This window comes from Macadamia integrifolia, chromosome 4, assembly GCF_013358625.1.
Source record: "Macadamia integrifolia cultivar HAES 741 chromosome 4, SCU_Mint_v3, whole genome shotgun sequence".
NCBI lineage: Eukaryota > Viridiplantae > Streptophyta > Magnoliopsida > Proteales > Proteaceae > Macadamia > Macadamia integrifolia.
In genome coordinates this window covers 36,331,832-36,357,192 of record NC_056560.1, presented here as the reverse complement: position 1 = coordinate 36,357,192, position 25,361 = coordinate 36,331,832, and the positions used below count along the sequence as shown (strand labels likewise).

Sequence of the window (25,361 nt, the reverse complement as noted above, 5' to 3'; positions counted from 1 at the left end):
CGTCCTCTCCCTCTTCTCTCGCCTCCTCTAGCCATTTTATGTCACCCTGATGCTGACGCATAGAAAAAAGAATGTCATTATTAACTTACAAGTATATGGTACCTGCTTCTATTTTATTCTTACATAAAATTATTTTTTAATCAATTTTAGAAAATATCGTAATGACATAATCATAGTTTTTAAGGCAGTAAGGCGACGGAAGCGTTTGAGGGTCTTTCGGAGCGCCTTAGCGATAAGGCGGGCATAAAGTGTCGCCTTATCGACTAAAACGTTCCTGTGTAATTTTTTTTATAAATCCAATCTATTTGGCTCAAATCCTAGTTGAATCCTATTACTCATATGTTAAATAAATATTAAAGGTTCATATTCATACCAATGTAAGATATTCATCAAGAAAACAAATCAATAAAGTGAATAAACTAAGTTCATCTTCATCAATCATCAATCATCAATCATCAATCATCAATATCAATCATCAATCATCAATCATCAATCATATCAACATATAATATAAATACATAATTATGAAACAAAATTATAAATATAAAGAAAAAAAGACATAAAAAATAAAAGTATTTATTATACTTACCTCTATGATGCCAAAAATGAGTGCCTAAACCCTAAGGTCATCCACTATATTTCTACTCCTGTCAAAGAAAAATGAAGCTCACCGCTGCCAGAGCAAAATGGTCGCCTGGATCAGTGGTTCTTCCTTGTTCATTGATTCCTTCTCAAAGCCCTTTCTTAAAACCCTTGACAAAATCCAAACCCTGTTTGTGAATTATGTTTTTGTTTTATTTGTTTTGGTTATTTTTGGTGGAGTAAAGGTGATCCTGTTTAGGGGGGGGGGGTTGTTTTACTGCTTGCTAGTTCAGGCCCTTCTCTAACCTATATCCATTTATCCTAGGGGCTTGGGTTGGAACTTGGAATTAAAACCCTTTACTATTCCAGGTTAGATTTGGGTTGAAGTGTTTGAATCTTATATGGATGTGGACCTAGGTCTTGCAAAGTTTATTTTATACCGGTTTTACAAGTGAAAAACAATTGGAAGCAAGTATCAAGTATCGAAAACAACAACAACAACAACAACAACAAAAACTCAACATTTTCCCAACTAAATGGGGTCATTGACTCCCATGTGAGCCCCAATCAATCGACCTTCATTTCTGGCAGAAGTGTCTCTGACAACATCCTTCTCTACCATGAGAATATGAGATTGTCAAAGGTTTCGAAAGGCGCTCCCATTCCCTTTGCTGCCCCTCTCAAGATTAATATCCACAAGGCTTTCGACACCATCCGTTGGGATTTTATATCAAATGTCCTTCATTTCATGTCCTTGCCCCTCCTTTGTCCACTGGACACACTCTTGTATCTCTTCCCCCCATTTCTTAGTTCTTGTCAATGGCTCCCTTGCTGGTTACTTCCCCTCTTTTGTTGGGTATGAGACAAGGATGTCCCCTCTCCCCCCTATTCTACTCCCTAGCCCTTGAAATCCACTCGAGATATATCCAACCCTCCACTGATTTGCACCATATCTAACGCCTTCCAAAATGTAAACCCCTTAAGCTCACCCACCAAGCTTTTGCCGATGATCTAATAATCTTCTCCAAGGCTGACCCTCTTTCTGTTTCTTTTATCATCTATTCTCTGAATCTCTTCGAATCCATATCTGGCCCTCAAATAAATTTCTTTAAGCCCCATATCTTCCTCTTGGGAGTCTCAGATTCTCTCAAAGCCTCTCTCCTCCAAGGCTCCCGATTCTCTCTAGGTTGCCTCCCCGTCAAATATTTTGGCCTCCCCCTAATTCCTTGTCGTTTCTTCCCTCACCACTGCATCCCAATGCTTGACCTCATTCGTAAGAGACTTCAACTTTGGAAAGGCAAACTCCTCTCTTATGCAGGGCGCCTTGAACTCATCAGATCGGTTATACTGTTCTAGAGTCTTCAAGCTTCCCTCTGCCACCATGAAAGCAGTTGAATCGCTTGTGTGCTCTTTCCTCTGGAAAGGAACCAACTCCTCAAGATTCCTTCACCCTCTCAGTTGGTTGTCTACATTTTCCAATCTTGAAGGGGGCATCTAGGTCTCTGGGGTCTACTCCCATCTCCTCCGAAATGACTCTATCTGGACTCCCCTCTCTTTCAGATGCCTCCTTCATTTGGCGCAATATTCTAGAACACCGTCCCTTGCTCTTAAGGCCAGTCATTCCTCTATTTCTGATGGTTTCTCCACCTCCCTCTGGTTGGATAGTTGGCACCCTTCTGGAGTCCTCTTCTCAGTTGTTGGAGCCAGATCTATCTACTCCACTGGCCTCCCAAGAAACTCATCTGTTGCCTCCATCCTTTCCAATGGCGCGTGGGCTCCCCCTCCCTCCCCTTCCCTTCTTGACATCTGACACTTCCTCCCTCCCCTCCCTCTCTGTCCCTCTCCTATTAGGAACAAAATTAAGTGCTCTCCTTCCCCATCTAGCATCTTCATCTCCTCTTGTGCTTGGATCTTTGTTCGTTCCCCCTCCTCGAAGGTTCTTTGGCATAAGGTGGTCTGGTTTAAGGGTCATATTCCCAAGAACAGTTTCGTTGTTTGGAGAACCCTCTCTAATTGCCTTCCCATCCAATCCTTCCTTTTTCCGTCACATCTCTATTCCCCTTTCCTGCTGTCTCATTGGAATGCTAGAAGATTCCAACCACCTCTTCTTTTCTTGCCATTTCTTGTCAATCATTTGGAAGAAGGTCCTTAGTTTCTGCTGGCCTAGTAGGATAAGTCCCTTGCCTTTGAGTAGAGAATGGATTTGGATAGATATGACTTTTTCAGGCTCGTCGATTTGTGACACTACTAGAAATATGGCCTTCTGTGCTACCTTTAACCACCTTTGGGCCGAGAGAAATCTCTGTAGATGGACTTCCAACTCTCGTTCTTATGATAAGATTTGAAAAGCCATCTTCTATAAGGTCAGTTCTAAGTTTAGGCCGATCCCGATTTTTTATTCCTAAGGAGTAGGCTTATTGTTGTCTCCTGGGGACTCCCCTTCTCCCCCCTTTCTTTTTTCACTCTTCTCTTTTTCGTTTGGGCTTGTATATTCCTCCTTTTTTCTTTCCTTTTGGTAATGAATTATTTGTTCACCCAAAAACAAAAAATGGAGTCGGCTACATGGATCCGATCAAAGACAACAAAAGAAAAGTAGGAGTAAAAAGGGAGGGACACAACACAACAAATAAACTCACCTAAATGGGGTTGGCTAAATGGATTCTCACTCTCTAATCAGATCCATTCGAGGTCATACCTGGGAGAAGACCTAAACTATGCATGTCTTTCCTCACTACACCTATGGTCATTTTAGGCCAGACCCTATCTCTTTTAGATCCTTCAATCTGAATCAAGTCAATCCTCTTTTAGTCCTTATCGAAGCATCCTCAAGCCACTATCGGACGTGGCCATACCACCTCAAACAACTTTCTCAGAGATTATCATGAATCGGGAAACTCCCAAATCAGCTCTAATATGATCATTCCTTATTTTATCCTTCCTAGTTTTTCCGCGCATCTATCTCAGCATCCTCATCTTTGCTACACATTTTATCTATATGACACTACTTAACTGGCCAGCATGATGCCTCATACATCATAGCCGGTCTAACAACTGTCTTATAGAACTTTCCTCCGGATGCACCTCTCCACTTTAATTCTCTGTGAAACATGATGCTCTATAACACCTTCTTTATTATGGTTGATCCCAGATACCTAAAACGATCACTTTGCAATACCTCTCTCCTCAATTTTCACTATAGTTATTCACCCAAAAAAAAAAAAAAAAACCCTTCACTATAGAAGTATCCATCGTAGTGTGACTAAAGTTACACATCATATACTCCGTCTTTGTTCTACTTATCCTAAAACCTCTAGATTCCAAGGTTGATCCCCACAGCTTTAACGCAGTGTTAATCACATCCGTTGGGTCAGGTATGGATCTAAAGATATGGATTTGAGTTGGATTTGGATTTCTAGTCAAATTGTTACAGGAAATTCCCTATTGGACTTAAATTGTTTTGGCCAAGCTCAGATCCATAAAATTTGAGTTCATATCTCCTTACACTCCAATGGATCCATGTTCATTCAAGTTTAGAATATCATTCAATGCAAATTGATCCATAACAATGCCAAAATCATTATGGGTTGGGTCCTAAATACTGTTGGGTGTGGACTTTTACGCATGATCATCCTTATAAACCAAATACTGTTAACACATTACCATGCCTAGCAAAAAGGGTTTTCTCTTTTCCAAAATAATCATATCAAACTTTTCATCAAGCTTTATGATGCAACCCAACAGATGCCAGGCTAAATCCTTCTCACTTTCCCTATATTTTTCTTTGCTTTGGGAAACACACTTCCCAAATACCATTATTTTTCTATCTGTTGATTGCCCCCCCCCCCCTCCTTTTTTTCTGATTTCCTCTCTAGGGATAAAATCATCAGAATGACATTTTCTTGTTTGACAGCTTTGCAGCGGCTTAATGGTTGGCAGCACTGAGGATGTTCTCTGCTCACAGATGTGATCGTTTGATCTAGTTTCGTGTCCAGATGAATGAATTGTGTGATCTACTATAAAGACATAATTCATATCCAGACACTAATTGAAGATATTCTCTGCCATCCAGACACTGTTAGCTACTCTTTCTCAGTTCTTCTGTCTAAGCTATTTCTGAAACGAAAAATTTGTCACTTCAATTTTCAATTTTTTCAAAATCTGAAGGCAAAAAACAAGCATCTGTGAAAAGTTCGTTACAACTTCTTAAGGTGTTTTGATGTGGGATTTGAGCCTTAAATGAATTTCTATTTTGTCTGGCAATTTAACAAAAATAGGTTCTCATTGTAGGCAGGGGCAGAGCCCAGAATTTGTCAGGGGGTGCAAACTCTTACCAACTCTAAACCAGTACTGCATTTAAATATAATTTTTTCCCTCTCAAGTACAATAAAAAATAAATAGCTCCATACACCAGTGCAAAAGTATTTTCATATTCTCTTCTACTTCAAAATAATAGAAGTTATCAAATTAATCATCATGTGGATAAAATTTCAAGAAAAAAAATTAAGATACCTTGTGACAATTTTTTCAAATTTTCATCTTATGACATCCAATAGGACTTTCAACTTGACAAAAGTTTTTAAAATAAAATAAATAAAAAACTAATAAAGATGCATATAGGATTCATATAAATTTCTTAACTAATAAAAAGAGAGAATAGATGAGTTATATAAAGAGAAAACTAACATCAAGTAGCCCAAAACAAGCACAAGAATGGTTAAAATGAATTTATACAATTATAGAATTCCATGGATGCCCTTCTCGCTGTTCATGCATTTTTCGTACTTGTTTTAAGTTAAAACTTGACCAATGAGATGGATGTGGATTGTGGAAAAAGAGAATTCACCATCACTAGTGACATCAAAGAAGACCTTTTTTTCCTGGGTTTCATCGTAGTTGGGGGTGAGATAAACCAGATCCATCTCATCATTATAACATAGAAACAATGGAAGAGTTAAAGGGGTGGGGGGGCAGGGGGAGGGGAAACAATCTTGCTCCCTTATCCCTCACCATCTATAAGGTAACTCAAGTTACCAACTTTGCCCCCCCCCCCCCAATTTGGTCACATAGCATATATATCCAGGCACAAAAAGTTACAATTTCACATGGGAGAGGGGGAAGGGGCTCGACTCCACAAGTGATTCTGGGCCAGTTCCTTCAAGGCAATGCTATGGACATTTTGCTTTATGATTTAAAAATGATAAAATGACCATAGCTTCCAGAAGATAGATGCTTGTGAAAATTGTCTCCTTAGGCTCCTTTCAATGTAAGTAAAATTTTGTACATGTTGAAAATTTTTCAGTGTTCATTTCCAAGAGGAAAAATGACGGATCGGATACGGAATTTTGCAAGCACTAATTTGCCATCTGAAGGAGTTGCAGTAAAGGACGGAAGAAGAGACATCATCATCGGTGCTTGATTAAAGTATAATGCCTTGGAGTAAAAACATCAAACATGTAATGTGGTGTAGAGAAAGAGAGACACACATTACATCCTCGTCCACTATCCATTAAATTGTAAACTAGCTGATGAACTGATCTGCTTTGAAGAATCACCCCCAAGGATGCAAGGATCGATTTGGGAAGAAGTCTCATCTCTGCCGGGACAACAAGAAATCTAAAGCTTAACCCTACCCATGATGGTATGAACTCTAATATTCAGAACTGAATTCTTTTTTCTTTACCCACGATTAACAACGATGAGCCAGCCACCAGAGTGATTCAAGGAGGAGATGTCTTCAGACCAATCTCCAGCCAACAAGCACACGAAGGCAATGCTGCCATGTAATATAGACACAAGAATCATAGTTGTCAAGGCCTCGCAAAGGCGCCGGTTTGGCTTCCAAACGGTTTGCCTGGGGCCTAAGCGACTATCGCCTTATTACATTGAATGTTGCCTTATGTTTTAGCACTTAAATTATGCCAAATATCATTTAAATTACTTAAGATATTATTCATAAATAAGCAAATACCCCCTATTTAAATCCAATAAAAACAATTTAAAAATCAAATTCCAAAAGGATAAATGTCAACACCCCCAGTCCAAGAACAAAAACTGGATTTTTGGTTGTAGGGCTTTTTTTGACTTTCAAATGCCAGGGTTTTTCTCAATTCTTAAAATTTTATAAATCTTATCATGGTAAAACATTGCTAAACAAGAAAATTCCGGTAAAATATTTTTTTGTTTTGATGTCCACAAAATTATTTCCATTCAGGCAATTTAACAATATTCACGCACTTTAAAATAAATTTGACCAAAACATAACTTTTTCTTAACAACTCAGATTTAAGTAATCTTAGACTTGTTGGAAAGCTAGTTTTATGTAATACCCTGGCACCTCGGTTACTGGCAACAACCCCCTGATATGTTTCCAAGACTTCGTACCTTTTTTCTCTTATTGAAGTTTTACCTCCTCCTGTCACTAGCTTGGCTATCACGACACCGCCCTTCACCTGGATCCCTACTGGCCTCTCCTCTGTAACTTCGCTTCTCTACTCCTCCCTCTCCCTTCTAAGACTCCTTCACCTACGCCCTCTCCTTACTCACTTCTAACTCTAACCAACCCCACCTAATCCAATTTAACTCCAATCCCTCCATTCCGGCTTGGTCTGACCACCCTTTTGCCCCCCTCAATCAATTCATACCGGTCCAGCTCCTCTTTACTTTCTCTAAATTTCCCATGGACCATCCGATCCATCTATCCAACCTTTACAACCCGTCCTGCTACCCAAACCCACCCTGGGCTCCGCCAGCTTTCCCGACCCACTCACCTCCTCCTGCCGGCTAACATACCCGACATCCCCACCCCGCTTTCATATTCTCCCTCGCATGAGGCCCTTCGGGCCTCCTTTGCTCCTGCAGCCTCCTCTATTGCTGCCCTCCTCCTGAGCGACCCTGCAACTATTCCTGCTTCCCCCTTCGACGGTTATGGGCATGCAACTACCCCCATGACCTCCTTCGTAGATGTTTCTCTCCATGATTTGGCCTTAGAAGGCCCTGCTACTGTCTCTCCCATGCTTGGCACTCCTGCTTGTCACTATCTACTCTATGGATGACTCCACATCTGCCCCTGCGCCACTCGCCGACAACTCTAGCACCAAGACTGACCTTGCTACTCCTCCAATTTTGACATCTCCATGGCACTCTACTCCTAGCTCCACCCACAATTCTTCTCAACTCAATGTTGGTGCTTGCTCTATTGAAGACGTCGATGACTTTGGCACTCAAACTGGCCTCATTGCTCCTCCGCTACCGACACCTCCCTTGCACGCTGCTATTGGCTTCATCTTAATTTCTAGTGCCTCCTCCGCACTTGGTTCTCTGGCCTTGGAAGCCCCCAACACTACCTTGTGCCCAGCACAAGTGCCTCCTGCACCCCTCTCATCGGCTCCTGCCACTGATTCTCTAGATAGCCCCCCTCCATTGGTGATCCATTACCAATTAGTCCCCAGTCCTCGCTGGCTCTTCGGGCCCCATGTGATATCGGAGTCCACCTCCTGAATGCCCCCTGCTTCCCTCACCCCTATAGCCTGCCCCTCTGCCTCCTTTGGGTCTGGCCTTGCCACTCCTCCCACTCCCCTTCTCAAGCCTCCTCCCTCTGGTCTTAGTCCTAAGCATTCAAGAAAAAGATCCCTGTCCCCTTTGTTAGGACCTCCACTAAACCTAAATCCCTACTGCCCACCCATACTACCCAGTCTCCCATCATCGAGTAACGCCGAAGACCCCCTAAGTCTGGTCCTTCTAATCCTAAGCCCCCTGCTCCTCGGAGCTCTTGATGCCTCCCCCATCCTCCAAATGATTCCTTAGACCATCTAGAATGTTCAAGGCCTCAACTCCTCGTCCAAGCAAGCTGATATCAGATCCCGTATCTGCTCCTCTCGCACCAATTTTTGCTGCCTTCTTGAAACTAGAATTCTTGAGGCAATTGCACCTAAAATTGATTCCTCAATAGCTCCATCCTAGTTCTTCCTAGATAACTACCTTCATAGCTCCAATGGCAGAATCTGGATCCTCCGGAACCCTTCCTCTCTCCATATCTTTGCCTTCTCCTCCTCTACCCAAGCCATCCATCTTTCTATTTCCCAAACTTTGGATGCCTGCGTTTGTTTCTTTTCTACCATCTATGCTCACAATCTTACATCCCAAAGGCTCCCTCTTTGGTCTAAGCTGCAAGCCTTTGCCCCCTTCACGAGCTCCTCCCCTTGGGGGGTCGCAGGTGATTTCAATGTCATCCGATTTAGCCATGAAAAGCATGGGGGAGACCCCCTTAACCTAGGCTGTCAATTCCTTCAATGGTCGTACAAATGACCTTAGTCTAAGCGATCTCCGATGGTCCGATGTCAAATTCTCCTAGCACAATAGGAGATCGGGAAACCTTTGTATTGCTTGCAAGCTTGACAGGGCCCTTGTCAATAAGGCTTGGCTCGACTCCTTCCCTTCTTCCCATGCCGGTTTTGTGCTTCCTGAGATATCTGACCACAGCCCCATCTCCATCCATATCCTCCCCTTATTATCTTTCGGCCCTAAGACCTTCAAGTTTTTTGACATGTGGGCTCTTCACCATGACTTCCTTCCCATTGTTCGTGATGCCTAGTCTATTCCTGTGTTTTAATCTTTCTCTCCCCTCATTGCCTTTACCAAAAAGCTTACGAATGTCAAAGCTGCCCTCAATCTCTGGAATTTCTCCTCCTTTTGGCAACATCTCCTCCTGTGTCTCCTCTTGTCGAAACAAGCTCCTATCCATCCAATCCAGATCCAAACCGACCCCCTCAACCCGAGCCTCGCCTTGCCGAGGAGAAGGTTCTTGCTTTGGATCTCTCCTTGCTTCTTGCCCAGAAGATATCTTCCTCCAGCAGAAAGCCCACATCAAGTGGCTGGACTTGGGTGACTCAAACAATGCCTTTTTCCACCGGTCCCTCAAAGCTAGAAACAATGTCCATTCCATACCCAAACTTGTCTCCCCTTCGGGGGCTGAGATTCTCCTTCGAGAGGACATCAAATCTGAAGCAGTCTATCCACTCTATCCGCTCTGAGGAAGAAATCATCTAGGCAATTCTCTCCTACTCTGCCAACAAAGACCTTGTCCTGATTTGTTTAGTGTGGGTTTCTTCTCCTCTTGCTGGGACATCATTTGATCTGACCTCGTCCTTGCGATCCGGAGCTTCTTCTTCAACCCCAATCAGATCAATGGAATTAACCACACTTTTCTCTGCCTCATTCTTAAGAAAGGAGCAGCTTCTATTAATGACTTTAGGCCCATCTTTCTTTGTAACATTCTTTACAAGTTCATTGCCAGAATCCTAACCAACCGGATCCAGAAAGTCATTGACTCTCTCGTGAAACCCAATCAATCTACCTTCATCACTGGGAGAAGTATTGTGGATTACATCATTCTCTGCCATGAGATCATCTGGGGCTTTGACTGCAAATCCCGTTCCCCTACTGCCCCTTCTCAAGATTGACATTCATAAGGCTTTTAACTCCATCAGCTAGGATTTCATTTCTAAGGTCCTACTCCATATGTCATTCCCTTCTTCCTTTGTTCACTAGATTCACCGATGCATCTCCTCCCCCAGCTTTTCTATCTTAATCAATGGTATCCCTACGAGTTACTTTCCTTCTTCTAGGGGCTTCAGGCAAGGATGCCCTTTATCCCCTTTTTTTTTTTTCTCCCTAGCCTTGGAAGTCCTGTCTCATTCCATCCAATCCGCCACCGATCTTCACCTCATTCCTCCTATTCCCAAACGTAAGTCCCTCATACTTTCCCATCTTGCTTTCACGGATGATATCATGATCTTCTCCAAGGTTGACCCTCTTTCTATCTTCACAATCATGCCCTCTTCATTCCTTTGAATGTCTTTCGGGCCTCCGTATTAACCTCCTTAAGTCTAGCCTCTTCCTCTCTGTCGTCTCTCACGCGCCTCAGGCTCAGCTCTTTGGGATCACTGACTTCTCCCTGGGCTCATTGCTAGTCAAATATCTAGACCTTCCTCTTTTCACCACCAGGCATTTTGCCCATCACTGCTCCCTATGCTAGATCTCCTGAGAAAGAGGTTTCAGCTCTGAAAAGGCAAGCTCCTCTCCTATGCGGGCCGCCTTACCCTAATTAGATCGACTCTCCAGTCCATTTACCTATACCAGTCTGGCATTTTTTGTCCTTCCTTCCTCTACAACCAAATCCATTGAAGTTCTCCTCTGTTCCTTTGGATAGGTTCCGATTCCTCCAAATTTCTCCGCCCTCTCTACTAGGATAAAATTTGACATCCCAAGGCCGAAGGAGGCTTAGGAATAAGAAAAATTAAAGAAGTCAACACAGTTGGTATTCTCAAGCTCATTTGGAAGGTTGTCTCCAAGCAAAGCAGCATTTGGGTCTATTAAGTCCTCTCCTCCCCACTCAAGAGTAACTCCCTTTAGACTACCCCAATCCCTTCCGATGCCTCCTGGATCTAGAGGAAAATATTTAGCCTTAGGTCTATTACTCTCAATGCCATTACCTTCTCCATCGGAAATGGCATGTCCACCTCCCTATGAGGGACCCTTGGCATCCTTCGGACATCCTCTCCTCCCTGGTTACCCCCAGGATCATTTACTCCTCTGACCTCCACAATTATACCCATGTGTCCTCTATCCTCTCTCCCATCAGTTGGTCCCCTCCTCTCGTCGACTTATGGTCCTCTCCCTCCCCTTCCCCTAGGTCATCATGGAAGGGACGACAAATGTATTTGGTTACCCTCCTCCAATGGGATTTTATCCTCTGCCTCCGGTTGGTCCTTTGTCGGATCCACTGGCCCTATGGTTCCCTAGCATAAATTAGTTTGGTTAAAGGGTCACATCCCCCGCCATAGCTTCAGAGTTTGGCATACTATCTCCAATTGTCTTCCTACGCAGTCCTTCTTCATCTATCACCACATTCCAGTTTCCCCCTCCTGCTGCCTCTGCACTCACGGCTCCGAGGACACTACCTACCTTTTCTTCGCCTACCCCCTCTCATCCTCTATTTGGAAAAGAGTCATCTCTAGATGTTGGCCCTCCCGAAGACCCATTCTCCCCTTTGATAGGGAATGGGTCTGGATTGATATGACCTTTCCAGGGCCTCCATTTGTGACACTGTTAGCAAACTTGCTTTTTGTGTTACCATAAACCACATTTGGATGGAGCGCAACATCCGTAGATGGTCCTCCAATTCTCATTCAGCGGACAAGATATGGAAAGCCATCTACTTTGACGTAACCTCCAAAATCCGATCCCTCTAGCCTCGCTCGGTCCCAAACACCCCTAGGAGCATACATATCATTGCTTCCTAGAGTTTGCTGTTCAACACCATCCCCCGTCCCCCATGATGTAACCCCCCCTTTTTTCCTTTGGGCTCTCCCGCCCCCCCCCCCTTATTGATGTATCCCCTGTGATTCCTTTTTGTTGCCTTTAGCTTTGTCTTTGTTGGCCCCCTCCGGGGATGCTTGTCTTTGTTTGGGTTTTGTCTCCCCTTCCCTCCCCCCTGTCCCCCCTTTTTTTTCCTTCTTGTATTTTCTTCTTCCCCTTGGTAATGAACTTATTTATTCATCCAAAAGAAAATTAAAAAATAACAAATAACGCATGGGCAATTTGATCGCCATGGCAATGCCATAGAGAACAAGTCATTGCCAAATTGATTAGCCACCCCTCCACCACCTTGAGTCGCCATGACGTCATAAAAACTATGACGAGAATTATGAAATTCATCGGTCTTCATGTAATATGAAGCTGCCAAATGTTCACCATGGTAGCACAATAGCAACTTTGCGCCATTATAAATAGGAGCCGACCCTCACCCGTTCTCTTCACCCACCAAAGCCTCCTGCGTTATGAACATGGCAATCAATACAAAAAAATTATGTTTCTTTCTCTTCCTCTTTTCCTCTTTCCTTCTGTCTATGACTTGAACGTGACAAGGAAGATAACCAGAGAATCCATGGAGAACATATCAAGAATACTAATCTCGTTGCCAGCAGCAAGAGCAAGAACCTTGCCAGCAACAAAAGTGGCAATGACATTGTGAGGAAAGGTATGCAGAGCATGGACGCTATGAGGAAGTCAACAACCAGCATGATCCACACAGAGACTTCCAGCAATGGCAGCAGGAGCGAGACCCATGCTAGAAGCAACAGTGCCAGAGGCGCTGCGAGGAGAGACATGGGGATTGGGGAATGGGGTCGGGATGAGGAAGATAACCAGTGCAATCCACAAAGACAATACCCGCAATGCCAGAGGCACTGCCACATGACATAAGTACTACTTCACAGCGCCATGACCCTAAGGACCATTGAGTATGTCAGCAAATCCCGAGGAACATTTTACCTTCAAATATGACGTAAAATTTACCTAAGCTTAATCCGGAAAATGTGTGGTATACAGTAAAATTCCCCCACATGAAAATTTTCTAATTTACAAAACAAACAGTGAAAATTTTAATAAAATTTGTTTTACCGACTATTTTACATCGAAACAAATGGATCCTTAGTTGTAAACATTCGAAATCAGTCAGTTGCTTAATTGAAGTGTTTGTAGTTGTTGCCACGTTCCACCACTATAAGAAAGCAAACAAAACTAATTGGACACCAAGATCTATACCTTTGGTGCAAGCATATAATAGACGCTGTTATCAACACCTCTAAATGATAATATAGGACCGTTTTCATTGCCTTCAGCTGTATGATTGAACACAACATCCATGATTACCTGCAAAAAGGTAACAGAAGTCACCTGGCATTCTTAAAGAAACAACAAAGAATGCTAAAAGCTATGATTACCTCGATTCCTCGTTTATGAGCTTCTCTGATAAGAACTTTGACTTCATTTATTGCATTGCGGCCACAGTTGAGGATGCCCAATGAGGCGTATCTTGTCATTGGTGAAAAATAATTGACAGTTGAATATCCCCAAAAATTCAGCCTGAACCAACAAATAATATTTGGTACCAAAGGTGAAGATCATGTAATTTCCTTTTCATTTCCCCCTCTTTGAAAGAAACAAACAGATTGAAACTTGAAACTTTTGGAAAAGACCAAAAGGGATATTGGAAATTTAGGGATAGTGAGTGTTGCTATGTTCTTTGATCATCAACAATTAATGTATATTTGTGAATGGATATATGCAGATTCGGGATACTCTAATACATACCAATTTTTTTATAAATATGCAAAGAGTTCTGTATTTTCAAGGTTTCAAAAGGATTCCTATATTTTATACCCCATAATATAATTTGTATACCTTTCCTCTATTATTCTACATTACATTCATATATTAAAATTATTAAATAATACATAAAATTAGTTTTCTTTTCACAATCCAACTATAAATACCTTATGGCAGCTCAGTCATATCCAAATATAATGAACATGATCTCCACATCATCAAGACATGTTCAATTTCAGACCACTATAAATTCTCGTATTATAATGCTTTGAAAATTTCTGGAAAGTTCGATTCTGTTTGGTATTATTTGAATAAAGGGAAAACAAGCAGAAAACCCCATACAAGGCAGGCCAAATGATTAAGATTGGCAACAATATGACATGTGCCTTATCTAACAAATTCCAGGTCCCATCCAATGCTCCGAATGATGAATCGTGCCTGCATGGCATAAAAGAGAAGAACCATATAGGCTCTGTAGGAACTCTTTTCCCAATGCATGTTAAAATTCTCATCATGCATCTATACGACAACAACACAGCTTTATTCCAACTAAATGGGATCAGCTACATGGATCTTTACCCTCCAATCAGTACTATTCGAGGTCATATTTGATATAATCCCTACGCTATGCATGTCTTTCCTCACCACATCTCCCAAAGTCATTTTAGGTCTACCCCTGACTCTTTTGGCTCCTTCAATCTAAATCAAACCACTCCTCTGTAATGGAGCATCTAAAGGCCTCCGATGAACATGCCCATGCGACAAACGAATTTCTTGTAGCTTGTCATGTATCGGAACTACTCCCAAATCAACTCTAATTCGATCATTCCTTATTTAAACCTTCCTAGTTTTGCCACACATCCATCTCAAAATCCTTATCTCAACTTCATTGAGCTTATCTATGTGATGCCCAACATTTGGCACCACTATACATCATAGCCAATCATCGTATGATTGTCCTATAAAATTTTTCTTTAAATTTCAAAGCAACATGTCAATCACACGACACTCCGGAGACATCTCTCTACCTCATCCATTATATTTTAATTCTCTTTGAAATATCATCCTCTATATCACCTTCTTTATTTATGAATTAGCCCAGATACCTACAATAATCACTTTGCAGAATCTCCTTCTCAACAATATACAACCACCTCATTATCCATCCTAGTGTAACTAAAGTAACACCATTTACTCCATTTCTGTTACATTTTTCCTAAAACCTTTAGATTCCAAGGTTGATCTCCATAACTCCAACTTGGCATTAAACCCTGTCTCATCCACAAAAACAATTACTTCAGCAAAAAGCATACACCAAGGAACCCGATCTTTCATGTCTCTACCTAAATCATCCATGCTAAGCCCAAACAAATAAGGGATTAAAGTTGATCCTTGATGTAATCCAATTGTAATTGACAAATCACTACCTTGACACCCCCACAATTCTTACACAGCCATAGGTCACCACACCCTCATACGTATCTTTAACCATGTCTACGTATTTACTTGAAACACTTCTCTCTAGTACTTGCTAGATTAACTCTAGTAAGTAAATAGCTTCAATCGTGGATCTTCCTGGCATAAAACCAAATTGGATCTCTGTAATAGTAGTTTTTTGTCTTAGGTAAGTTCTAATAACTCATAATTTCATAGTATGACTCATAGTTTTACGCCTCTATAATTACTATAGCTCTAAATATCACCTTTATTTTTATAAATCGAAACCAATGCTTCTACATTCATCTGGCATTTTCATTATGCTCATAATCGTATTAAATTGATTGGTTATCCAATATAAATGATAGATTTCTAAGTTCTACTAAACTTCTATTGGGACCCATCAGGACCTTGTGCATTGCCTGCTTTTATCCTCATTAAAGCTTCTTTTACTTTAGACACCCTCATTTTTCACATATATTGTTAAGTTTGTCTCGAATTCTTAACCCATTTTGAAGATTGACCCGCTCCAACGTATTTTGGTGGCGACCCGAATGGGAAGTTTTCTAAGATCTGTGATGGAAGCAGAGGGGTTGAGCCGATAGGTATGGGTTCGACCGGATTGACCACGACCCGATGGGTTGACCCGCGACTTGGAGTATATAATGTACTATCATTTTGTTAAGCAAGTCATTGTAATTTGGGGTTTTACGAGCTAGGGTTTTAGGGTGAGTTTTCTCACCGCTGCTTGGGTGTAATCTCTCTTATGCATAGTGAAACATCTTCTTCTTCGCTCGAGGATGTAGCACACCATACTGGTGTGTGAACCTCATTAAATCCCTGTGTTGTGCGGATTTATTGTCTGTTTATTTTTCGTATTTTTCTTGTTGTCTGCTCTAACATATATCTGCGACATGTGGTGTCTTGATGGGTAATGCAGCCCTTCAAGGAAATTATTATTTGAAACGTTTGCATTTTGTAGGTTGTAAAAATGATCTTTCCATCTCTCTTTGATGTCCTCTGTTGAGCGAAAATGAACATACTATTTTGATAATGTGTGTTGGATATGAAAACCATTGATTGATGTGTTTTGGTGTTCTAACCAGTGTGTTAATGTCTTATAAGAAAGAATTCAAGTTTTTGAGGAAAATTCCACAAAGCAAAGGATGGCATTATGAGTTGATGGAGAATTTCTAAAAACAGTCAACCGTGGACAACTGTGGTCATTCGTGAACAAAAAGACATGAGGAGCTTCACATTAAACTCATTTGAAGGAGTCTTTTGTAAATCAAGATTATGTGTTCAGTAGAGTCAAATCTTGATGATGTTGTTATCCACAAGATCTAGGAGGATAGGCCCAACTAAGTAATTTGCTTAAAGACCTAATTGAATTTAACCTTAGGAAAGTAAGAAGGTAGACTTAGAAACTTCATTTATGCTGTGTACAATTAACAATGAATTATTATGATCATCTGTGACTTACACAGTACATCAGTGGTTTAATTCTACGGATGGAAGACTCATTGTCCACGGCATCATCCGTCCAAATAGAAGCCTCGCCTGGAGGACTATCTGTTTTTGTGGTCAACCGTAACTATTTACGGTCATCCATGTTCAATGTAATAATGCTCCACAGTTCAAGCATCACTCGGATTTTGACCAAAACTATTTTCAGAGTGTTTTATACGTGTCTTTGAAAGTATGTTTTGCACTAAGTATTTTAATTTATTAAGTTATTTAGTATTGTGTTTCAAAGACAAAACAATAGCCAAGATAACCAAGATCTATAACTCAAAGGATAATTCAGAATGCAACAAAAAAATTTGAAGAGATAAAACATAAATTAAAGGAGGGAAACATAACTGTTGTAATAATGGGTTTTAGGGAAAGTGTCAAATTCCAAATGGGTCCTCGGGTACTTTTGGGTTTTAATGGTCATTGTAATACTCTATAACTTTCTTTCTGTTATTATAAATAAAGAGGGTTGGTGTCATATTTGACACAAGTCATTGCCCCATCCAACATCGTATCAGAGCGAACCAAGGGCGAGTCCTTCCATTGTTTTCAACAATTTCATAAGATGGTTCAGACTCAATTCGGTGCTACCATTAAAATCCTTCGAAGGGACAACGGTCATGAATACTTTGAGGGGTCCTTTCAGGCTTACCTTTCTGCTCATGGGATGATCCATCAAACCAGTTGTATCGATACTCCAGCTCATAATGGCGATGTTGAGAGGAGAATCACCACCTCTTTGTGGTAACCTGCTCTCTTATATTTGAGATGCATGTTCCTCCCCAATATTGGAGTGACGCAATTCTCACTGCTGCCTTTCTAACTAACCAGATGCCTTCTCAAGTTATCACCTTCCTCTCCCCTCTAAATCTTCTCCAGGGCTCCGCTGCTTTTCCTATTCCTCCTAAGGTATTCGGTAGTGTCTTCTATGCTCGAGATCATCATCCTCACAAGAAGTTTGATCCTCGTGGTCTCCAATGTATTTTTCTGGGTTATGCTCCTACTTAAAAAGGTATTCGGTCTATGACTATGCATGTTGCCTTCCATGAATCTGTCCTACTACACTGCCGCATCTCTTCAGTAGGAGTCTCCTTCTATTGTGGAAGATATGCCACCACCTCTTGAACTTGCTATTCCTGTCGGTGTTTCGTTTCAGGGGAAGAGTGACACTCCTACTTCTCCTACTTCAGGTCGGCCTTAACCAAAGTAGCGTGTTTATAGCTACAAACAACAGACTCAGACCACTACACATCCAACACCTACCCTACCATGTCAGTTGTCTCCTCTTGAGCTTGATCTTGTCCCTTTGGACCAAGATAATTCTCCTCCTTCTGTTGATCCATCTTTTGAGTTTCCTATTATTGTCTGTGAAGGCACTAGGTCTTGGACCTTACATCTTATTGCTAAACCTGTTTCTAATGACTCACATTCTCCTTCCTACTATAGTTTTCTGTCTTCTCTATCCACTGTGTCTATTCGCCATACCCAGCAGAAAGCGAATGCAGACTCACAATGGTAGGTAGCTATGGTTGAAGAGCTGCAGGCCCTAAAGGAGAATGATATGTGAGATCTAGTTTGTCTTCCCTCACAAAAGAAGACAACTGGGAGTAAGTGGGTCTTCACAGAGAAGCAAAAGGTTGATGGCATAGTGGATCATTATAAGGCCAAACTTGTTGCCAAGGGCTTTACTCAGACTTATGGGATTAACTACCAGGAAACGTTTGCTCCAGTTACTAATATAAACACAATCCGTGTTATCTTATCATGTGCCGCCAAACTTAGATTGGGATCTTCAACAACTAGATGTAAAGAATGCATTCCTTCATAGGGAACTTGAGGAGGAAATGTATATAGATATTCCCCCTGGGTTCGCTTATTTCAAAACCTAAGAAGTTATGCAAGTTGAATGGTGCATTATATAGGCGGCAGCAATCCCCTCGTGCTTGGTTCAGGTGTTTTCACAAGGCTATGGTTGCTACAGGCTACTCAAAAATCAATGCCGACCACGCTCTGTTCATCAAGAGATCTGGTGTGAATATTGCTATCTTGATAGTCTATGAATCTATGTATATGATATTGTTGTTGCTGATGATGATCTGGCAAAGATCTCTCACCTCAAGAGATATTTGGGTGAGGAATTCGAGATCAAAGATCTAGAAAAGCTTTGTTACATTCTTGGCATTGAAGATGCAAGATCCTCTTGCAAGATCTACTTGTCTCAACGGAAGTATGTGTTTAACCTTCTCTCTGAGATAGGCATTCTGAGGTACAAGCCGGCAGATACTCCTATTAGAGCTAATGGTCACCTAAGTAGCAAGGAAGGTGATTCTGTGGATAAGGGGAGATATCAGAGATTAATGGGGTGCTTTATCTTTCTTATACATACCCTAACATAGCATTTGTCGTCATCCTAGTTAGTCAATACAATGCATAATCTCTATTCGACTCATATGGATGTTGTACCACATATTCTTCGTTATTTGTAGTCAGCCCCAAGACGTAGTATCCTTTTTTCCCTTTAATATCAACTTAGGGTGGAGACCTCATGGATGTTGATTAGGCAGGTTCTCCTGATGACCGCAGGTTCACTACTAGTTATTGCACCTTTGTTGGTGGTAACCTGGTTACTTGGCGTAGCAAGAAGCAAACCGTAGTTGACCGGTCAAATACTGAAGCAAAGTTCCGTGCTATGGCCCATGGCCTTTGTGAGCTCCTATGGCTTCACGGTCTTCTCATAGATTTGGTTGTCCCTGTTACCCTTCCTACGAAGCTCTTTTGTTATAGCAAATTTTCCATCAGTATTGCTCACAATCCTATCCAGCATGATCAAACCAAGCATGTGGAGATTGATCGACACTTCATTAAAGAGCAGTTGGATATGGGTCTTATCGTTGTGCCTTCTGCTCCCAGTAATGAACAACTAGCTGATGTATTTACTAAAGGTCTTATAGTAGTAAAAATGTTTCATCATATTATCTGAAAGTTTGACAAATGTGATAAGGGGGGAGTCTTATAATAATGAGTTTTAAGGGAACAGTCAGATTCCAAACGGATCTTTAGGTCCTTGAGGAGTTTGATGGTCCTTGTAATACTCTAAAACTTTCTCTCCGTTACTATAAATAAAAAAGGATGGTGTCATATTTGACACAAGTCATTACCCCATCCAACAATAACAGAACTCAATAGGGGTAGTTTGGCAATTTCGAGCCCCAAACTAGGGTTGAGAAATTTGGTTAATAAAGCTCAATTGATCTTTGAATTTAGAAACTAACTTGATTCACAAACAGAAATTATTTAGGAACAAAACAGTAACTCGATTCAAATTCTAAATATGAGGATTTATCCAGATTTGACCATTAGAATGATCTCAGATTTTAATCGGATCCTAATATAATGAAGTGGAAGGTGTGGTCAAAAGTTGAACGCAATCAGATGGCTGAATTGCTTGAGCCAAACAAAAAAATCCTTGTATCTAACCTTCTGGAAGATATGATAAAATACAAGAAATATTTGAAGAACAATACTTACTTGACAGCAACAAGAACAAAAGATTGAAGATAATAAATAAGAAAATCAGTAGCTATAATGGAAGATAACAATATTTGAACTGTCCAGGCATCACACCCCAAGACGTCAATCGGATCAAACACCGATTCCTTCACGTTGATCAAATACAAGAGGTCTTCAATGGAGAAGCAAGCAAAGCTTTTCATTAATCAATTTGTATACAATACTGGTCCCCTCACAACCTTCTAAAGAAAACTCAAAAATAGACTTGAGACATTAAAAATGAAAGGCCTAACACAGTCTTTAACTAATTCGGAAACCTAAACTGATTGGGAATCTGTAATAACAAAGAAAATAGACTCAAAACAGGACCGGACTTATAGACTCCTAATCCAACCTAACTAAAACACTGAATAGTGAAGTTCCACCCCTCCCAAACCTTGGATTGATGTAGCTAGATCCCAAAAAGATGTCCATATTTCCCCTCTAAGCTGATGCCCTGAAAATTCCCCTTGTCTGACCTCTCTCTGGCAGGTCCTGCCCCGGAGCTTCCAATCCACCAACCGCCTGCCCTTCAACCACTGCCTTTAATGTCTCCAGCCCTCATCCCCCCTACCCTCCGGTTGCCCCTTCCACCTCTCCCAAACCTTGAATTAAAGTAGCCAGATTCCAAACCTCCTCCCTTCCTTCAAGAGACGGCTTCCCTAGTCTTTATCCCCCCTTCCGTTATCGATGGCCTTGAGTCTGAGATCGCAAAATGGAGAATCTACTTAATCGGTCACTTTCTTGGGAGTAGACCGCCTTTTAACATTGTCAAAGCTTCCCTCCCCAAGCAATTGTGGCTCTCTGGCCAGCTGTCCACTTACCTCCTTGACAATGGGTTATTCAACTTCACTTCAGATGCTGATAAGCTCACCGCCCTTGAAGGAGGCCCTTGGTTGGTTGGTAAAAAACCAATCTTCCTTAGGCATTGGGACCATTTCACTATCCTCCACAAGGTTGACCTCAAGAAAATACCTGTCTAGGTTTACTCATCCAAACTTGTCGCTCCACTATTGGTGTGCTCAAGGCTTGAGCTTGTTGGATCTACAATTGGGCGACCTCTCTTCTCTGTTCAAAGGACAAGACCGATGGATCACTTGGCTTTTGCTAGAATCTACACAGAGCTATCGGTTGAAGCAAACCCCTGACCCCAAAAAAAATCTGTCACCATTGTTGTTGAAAAAGGCTTCACATTCAACCAACCTGTGTTTACGAATGGTTGCCTCATTGCACCATCTGTCAATCTTTTGGACACAATACCATCTCTTGCTCTCCAGAGACAATCCCTGATATTGTTCAGACGAACCAAAATCTTAAAGAAGCTGCCCACAGTCCGATGACCAGATCTCCTTCTCAAAACCCTATCAGAGGAAGAAAAAATCATCAACACAGACCTCGCCGGAATCGAAGTATGGTGATTCCAGGTCGCCTCGACCTACATTGTCTCAGTCACCTTGATCTTGCACGACGTCGAAGATATTGTTGAAGAACCACTTTCTCATGCCGTCACACCTTCATGCCTTCCTTCTCCCTCAAGGCATCACCTCCATGGGACCGTCTCTAACCCTCGTTCTGCCCTAGACAGTTTGACGTCTTTCTCCCTTCCTATCTTTTCTCCTTCTACTTTACCCCTTACTACCCTCCCTTTTGGGGGCCCCACCTTCATTCTGAGAACTTCCTCAGCCTGGTCTCTTCTCGACCTACCTCCTCTAGCGTCAACTCTTCTCTCCTAGCCCATCTAAGCCAGTCCTCTAAACCCACCTCCACCATCCACTCCATCCACCGAGCTAACCTAGTACAGCTTTAATGCAACGCAGCCACCCATCCTCACTCTGACCCAACACCTACCCCAACCCTCCCTCATAACCAAACCCCTACAGCCCCATCCCTCTTACCCAACCCATCTTCTTTCAGTTATTCTTTCTTGAACCCATCTAGTTCATCCCTTTCACCTAATCCATCAGCTAAAACTGCTCTATCTCAACCCAATCTTCTCCAGCCCTCCCGCCTGATCTCAGTCCTGGACGCTAAGGCGGCGCCTTGACAACTATGGTAGGATCCCTACTAAGAGTCGGTTGTAAGTTATTATAAAGGTGTTGTCTATTAACGATAGAGAGCATCCTCTCTGTCATCTTCAAGCTCTTCTCTCATTCTCGGTTTCGTCTCACTTCATCTCATCCTCTTCTTTGCACCATTGATGGTTCCCTAATAGTATTATTACATGCCTCAGAGCATAGTTAACTTCACCTTCTTTCTTTTTAAATCTCTGGTTTGATTGACCAAAAGGGATCCTCATCCTTGGTTTGCAGGAACCTATTTATATGGAAATAAACAAGGGTTTCCCTTCTATATACAACCTGCAACAGTGGTTCAATGGGCTCATCACCTTACAAGTATCATAATCCCTCTACATAGCTGCTGGCAGTACTCTGTTTTCGGAGAAATTTGGCAGAATTTGATGTGATCCGATCTCTGTATCTAACCAGCAGATTGTCAGCAACTATAGGTCAGTATTGGACCTGGTGGTAAGAGCCTTGGACCTCATTTGAGGCTAATCGCAGCCTCCTATCTGCTGCAGAATAGCATCACATACATACTGGTGGTACTATGTTTTTTCTTAAGTATTTTTTCATCGAGATTCTCTTGGTATGAGAATTCAACCATTTGAAGCTGATATTCTGTGAATTATTTTCCCAATCCAATAGGCTCCTTCGATTCTGATTTGGTAGGTATCAGATGCTTTGTTCTTCTGATATCAGAAATCACCCAAAAATCTGGCTGTTTGATTTCAGAATTGATATTTTTTTACTGCTGGTTTCTAAATCTTCATTGGAGCAGATTGATGACCCCAAGGGGGCAGCGGAGTTGGCAAGTGTCCTTCACCTCAGGAAGCATGTGGTTCTGAGTTCAACTCCTCTTACATCCCTGGGGCCACTCACACGGGGATGTTTAGTGCTCTTCACTGCTTGCGATGAAAGTTGAATGGTTCTCATTCAACCCCAGTATGACCCGGTCCATGCGGTTGCGGAGTCAGTATGGGCCCGTGGGACTAGTCAAGTCAAATGCTTGGATACCCATCGTTAGAAGAAGAAAAAAAAAAAGGAGCAGATTGATATTGTTACATAGTAGCTATTACTTGATTTGGAGTTACATCAGACAAGCCTCTCCTGGAATTCTGTTGCCTATCGTCTGTGTCCAGATTTTGACATTTATTGGCGTCTGGTATATTGTGTTGGTTCTATATCTCAATGGTTATTTCATTAGTAAATGAATTTTATCTGGTTGATATCATGGGTGACTCAAAACCCCCCAATGAACTCTGTTACTGTCCAAATCACATCCATCAAACTTAGTGGTGCATCCAATGGACAGCTAAAATGCTACCATACTTTGTTAGCTATGGATTCTGTACGGAATAATAGCAGGGTGCCTGCTGTGGCTGCCAATCTTATGTTTCATACACAGCCAAGGGCGTCTAGCACCAACTCAAAGAGAGTTTCCCTCAAGACAAAAACATGTCCTGGGTATTTTATTTCAAGTGAGCAGCCAAGATCTTAATTGTGCTTTTTCAAATAGATTGTATAAACAAAAATCAATTACTTACTATTTTGGAAACAGTATTACTAATTTAGAAAATTTTACGAAGTTTGAATTCACATACTTGTAGTCACCCAAAACAGAATTGTAGCTGTAATACTCCAGCTCATTGAACTCCTGACATGGCATCAGCTCTATACAGTTGATTCCAAGTTCCTGGAAATGAAACTTTAGTACGAAATCCATCGGAAATTAATGACGTATGTAATCTGGCTAGACTAAATAATTGTTTCCATTCCCTCAGTCAACACATTGGTAAGCAGTAAATTATCCATTAAAGAAATTATCAATGATCTAACACTTCAACAATATGGATACCCACCTTGCGGGAAAATCAAACCCACAACATTATATGCCAAAAATACGTGGGAACCTGATAGTGAGATTACCCACAAGAATGCAAGGAATAGACACAGATTTCTTAAGATTACTCTAAGTGTTAAGAGTTAATAAGGGTACTTTAGGTACATGCCCATTATATTATAATTTGATGAAATATTTTTTTACCTTTTTCTTTTTTCCTCCCTTGGCTATCTTATATTAGCATGGGGGGTAAGGATGTAATTTCTCTGTTCTAAGTTAAGTGACTCAATATAGGGGAGAAAAGTGTATTATTGTTAGAGTTTATTTAATAGGCATAGTTGTCACTGAGCCAAGGCAAACCAAGGCGTTGGAGGTTTGTCTAAGTGTTTAGGGGAGAAGGCATCCGCCTTAAGGCGAACAAGGCGACCAGGTGTTTTTTTTTTTTTTTTCTCTCTTTTCTAACATTATTTAGTAAACTACATATACCTTGTATCATAAGAAATCAACACTACGCCACATCAAGTCATTAAAAATCAACATTAAGCCACATCAAATCATAAAAAATCAACACTTTGATAAATGCTCTTGTTCTATAATAAAATTTTATTTTCACATGAAACTTTTTGTATTAGGTATAACATAAAACCAGCTATCCAACAAGTCTAAGATTACTTAAATCTGAGTTGTAATGACAAATTTATGTTCCGGTCAAACTTATTTTGAAGTGTAAGAATGCTGTTAAAATCTCCTGAGTCGTATTCCACTTTTTTCTTCCCTACTTCCTCTCTTTGGAATCCTAGGGCACAAAGGGATCCAAGGAAGTGGTTACTATGTGAATCGATCGAAGAATAATAAGATAGGTCTGGAATGAAACCTACAAGAAGGCCTCATGTGATTGACTGAGCTCCCATGAAGCCCAAATCCACATCAGCACCATTGCCAGTTTTTGAAGTTGTACCTCTCTCTCTCTCTCTCTCTCTCTCTCTCGGCAATTGTTGGGGCTGGGGTATGGCTCCTAAAAATCACCCAAGGGGACTTCTACATTGCCATATGGTCTCTGATGTTGAAAGAAGGTTAAGAGCACAACTCACCTCTGTGTACTGCCAGGTACAGCCAGTATTAGTTTTTCTTCCTCTGTTTTTCATTTGGAATGCATTGTGTGCTATTTTCAGCTGTGAAATGCCTAATATGGTTCTTTGATTTGTTATGAG

General features: G+C 41.4%; 1 protein-coding gene across 1 annotated transcript in view; it reads right to left on the bottom strand.

Annotated features, from left to right (window-relative positions):
- Nucleotides 1–25,361, bottom strand: part of LOC122076429 (isoamylase 1, chloroplastic-like) — a 64,102-nt gene that overhangs the window by 11,871 nt on the left and 26,870 nt on the right. The window contains exons 5-8 of the mRNA XM_042641726.1: nt 23,912–24,003; nt 13,365–13,506; nt 13,183–13,293; nt 5,314–5,326 (exon numbers count right to left, since the gene is read on the bottom strand). Of these exons, the coding sequence (XP_042497660.1) occupies nt 5,314–5,326; nt 13,183–13,293; nt 13,365–13,506; nt 23,912–24,003 (358 nt within the window). The remainder of the gene's footprint in view (nt 1–5,313; nt 5,327–13,182; nt 13,294–13,364; nt 13,507–23,911; nt 24,004–25,361) is intronic.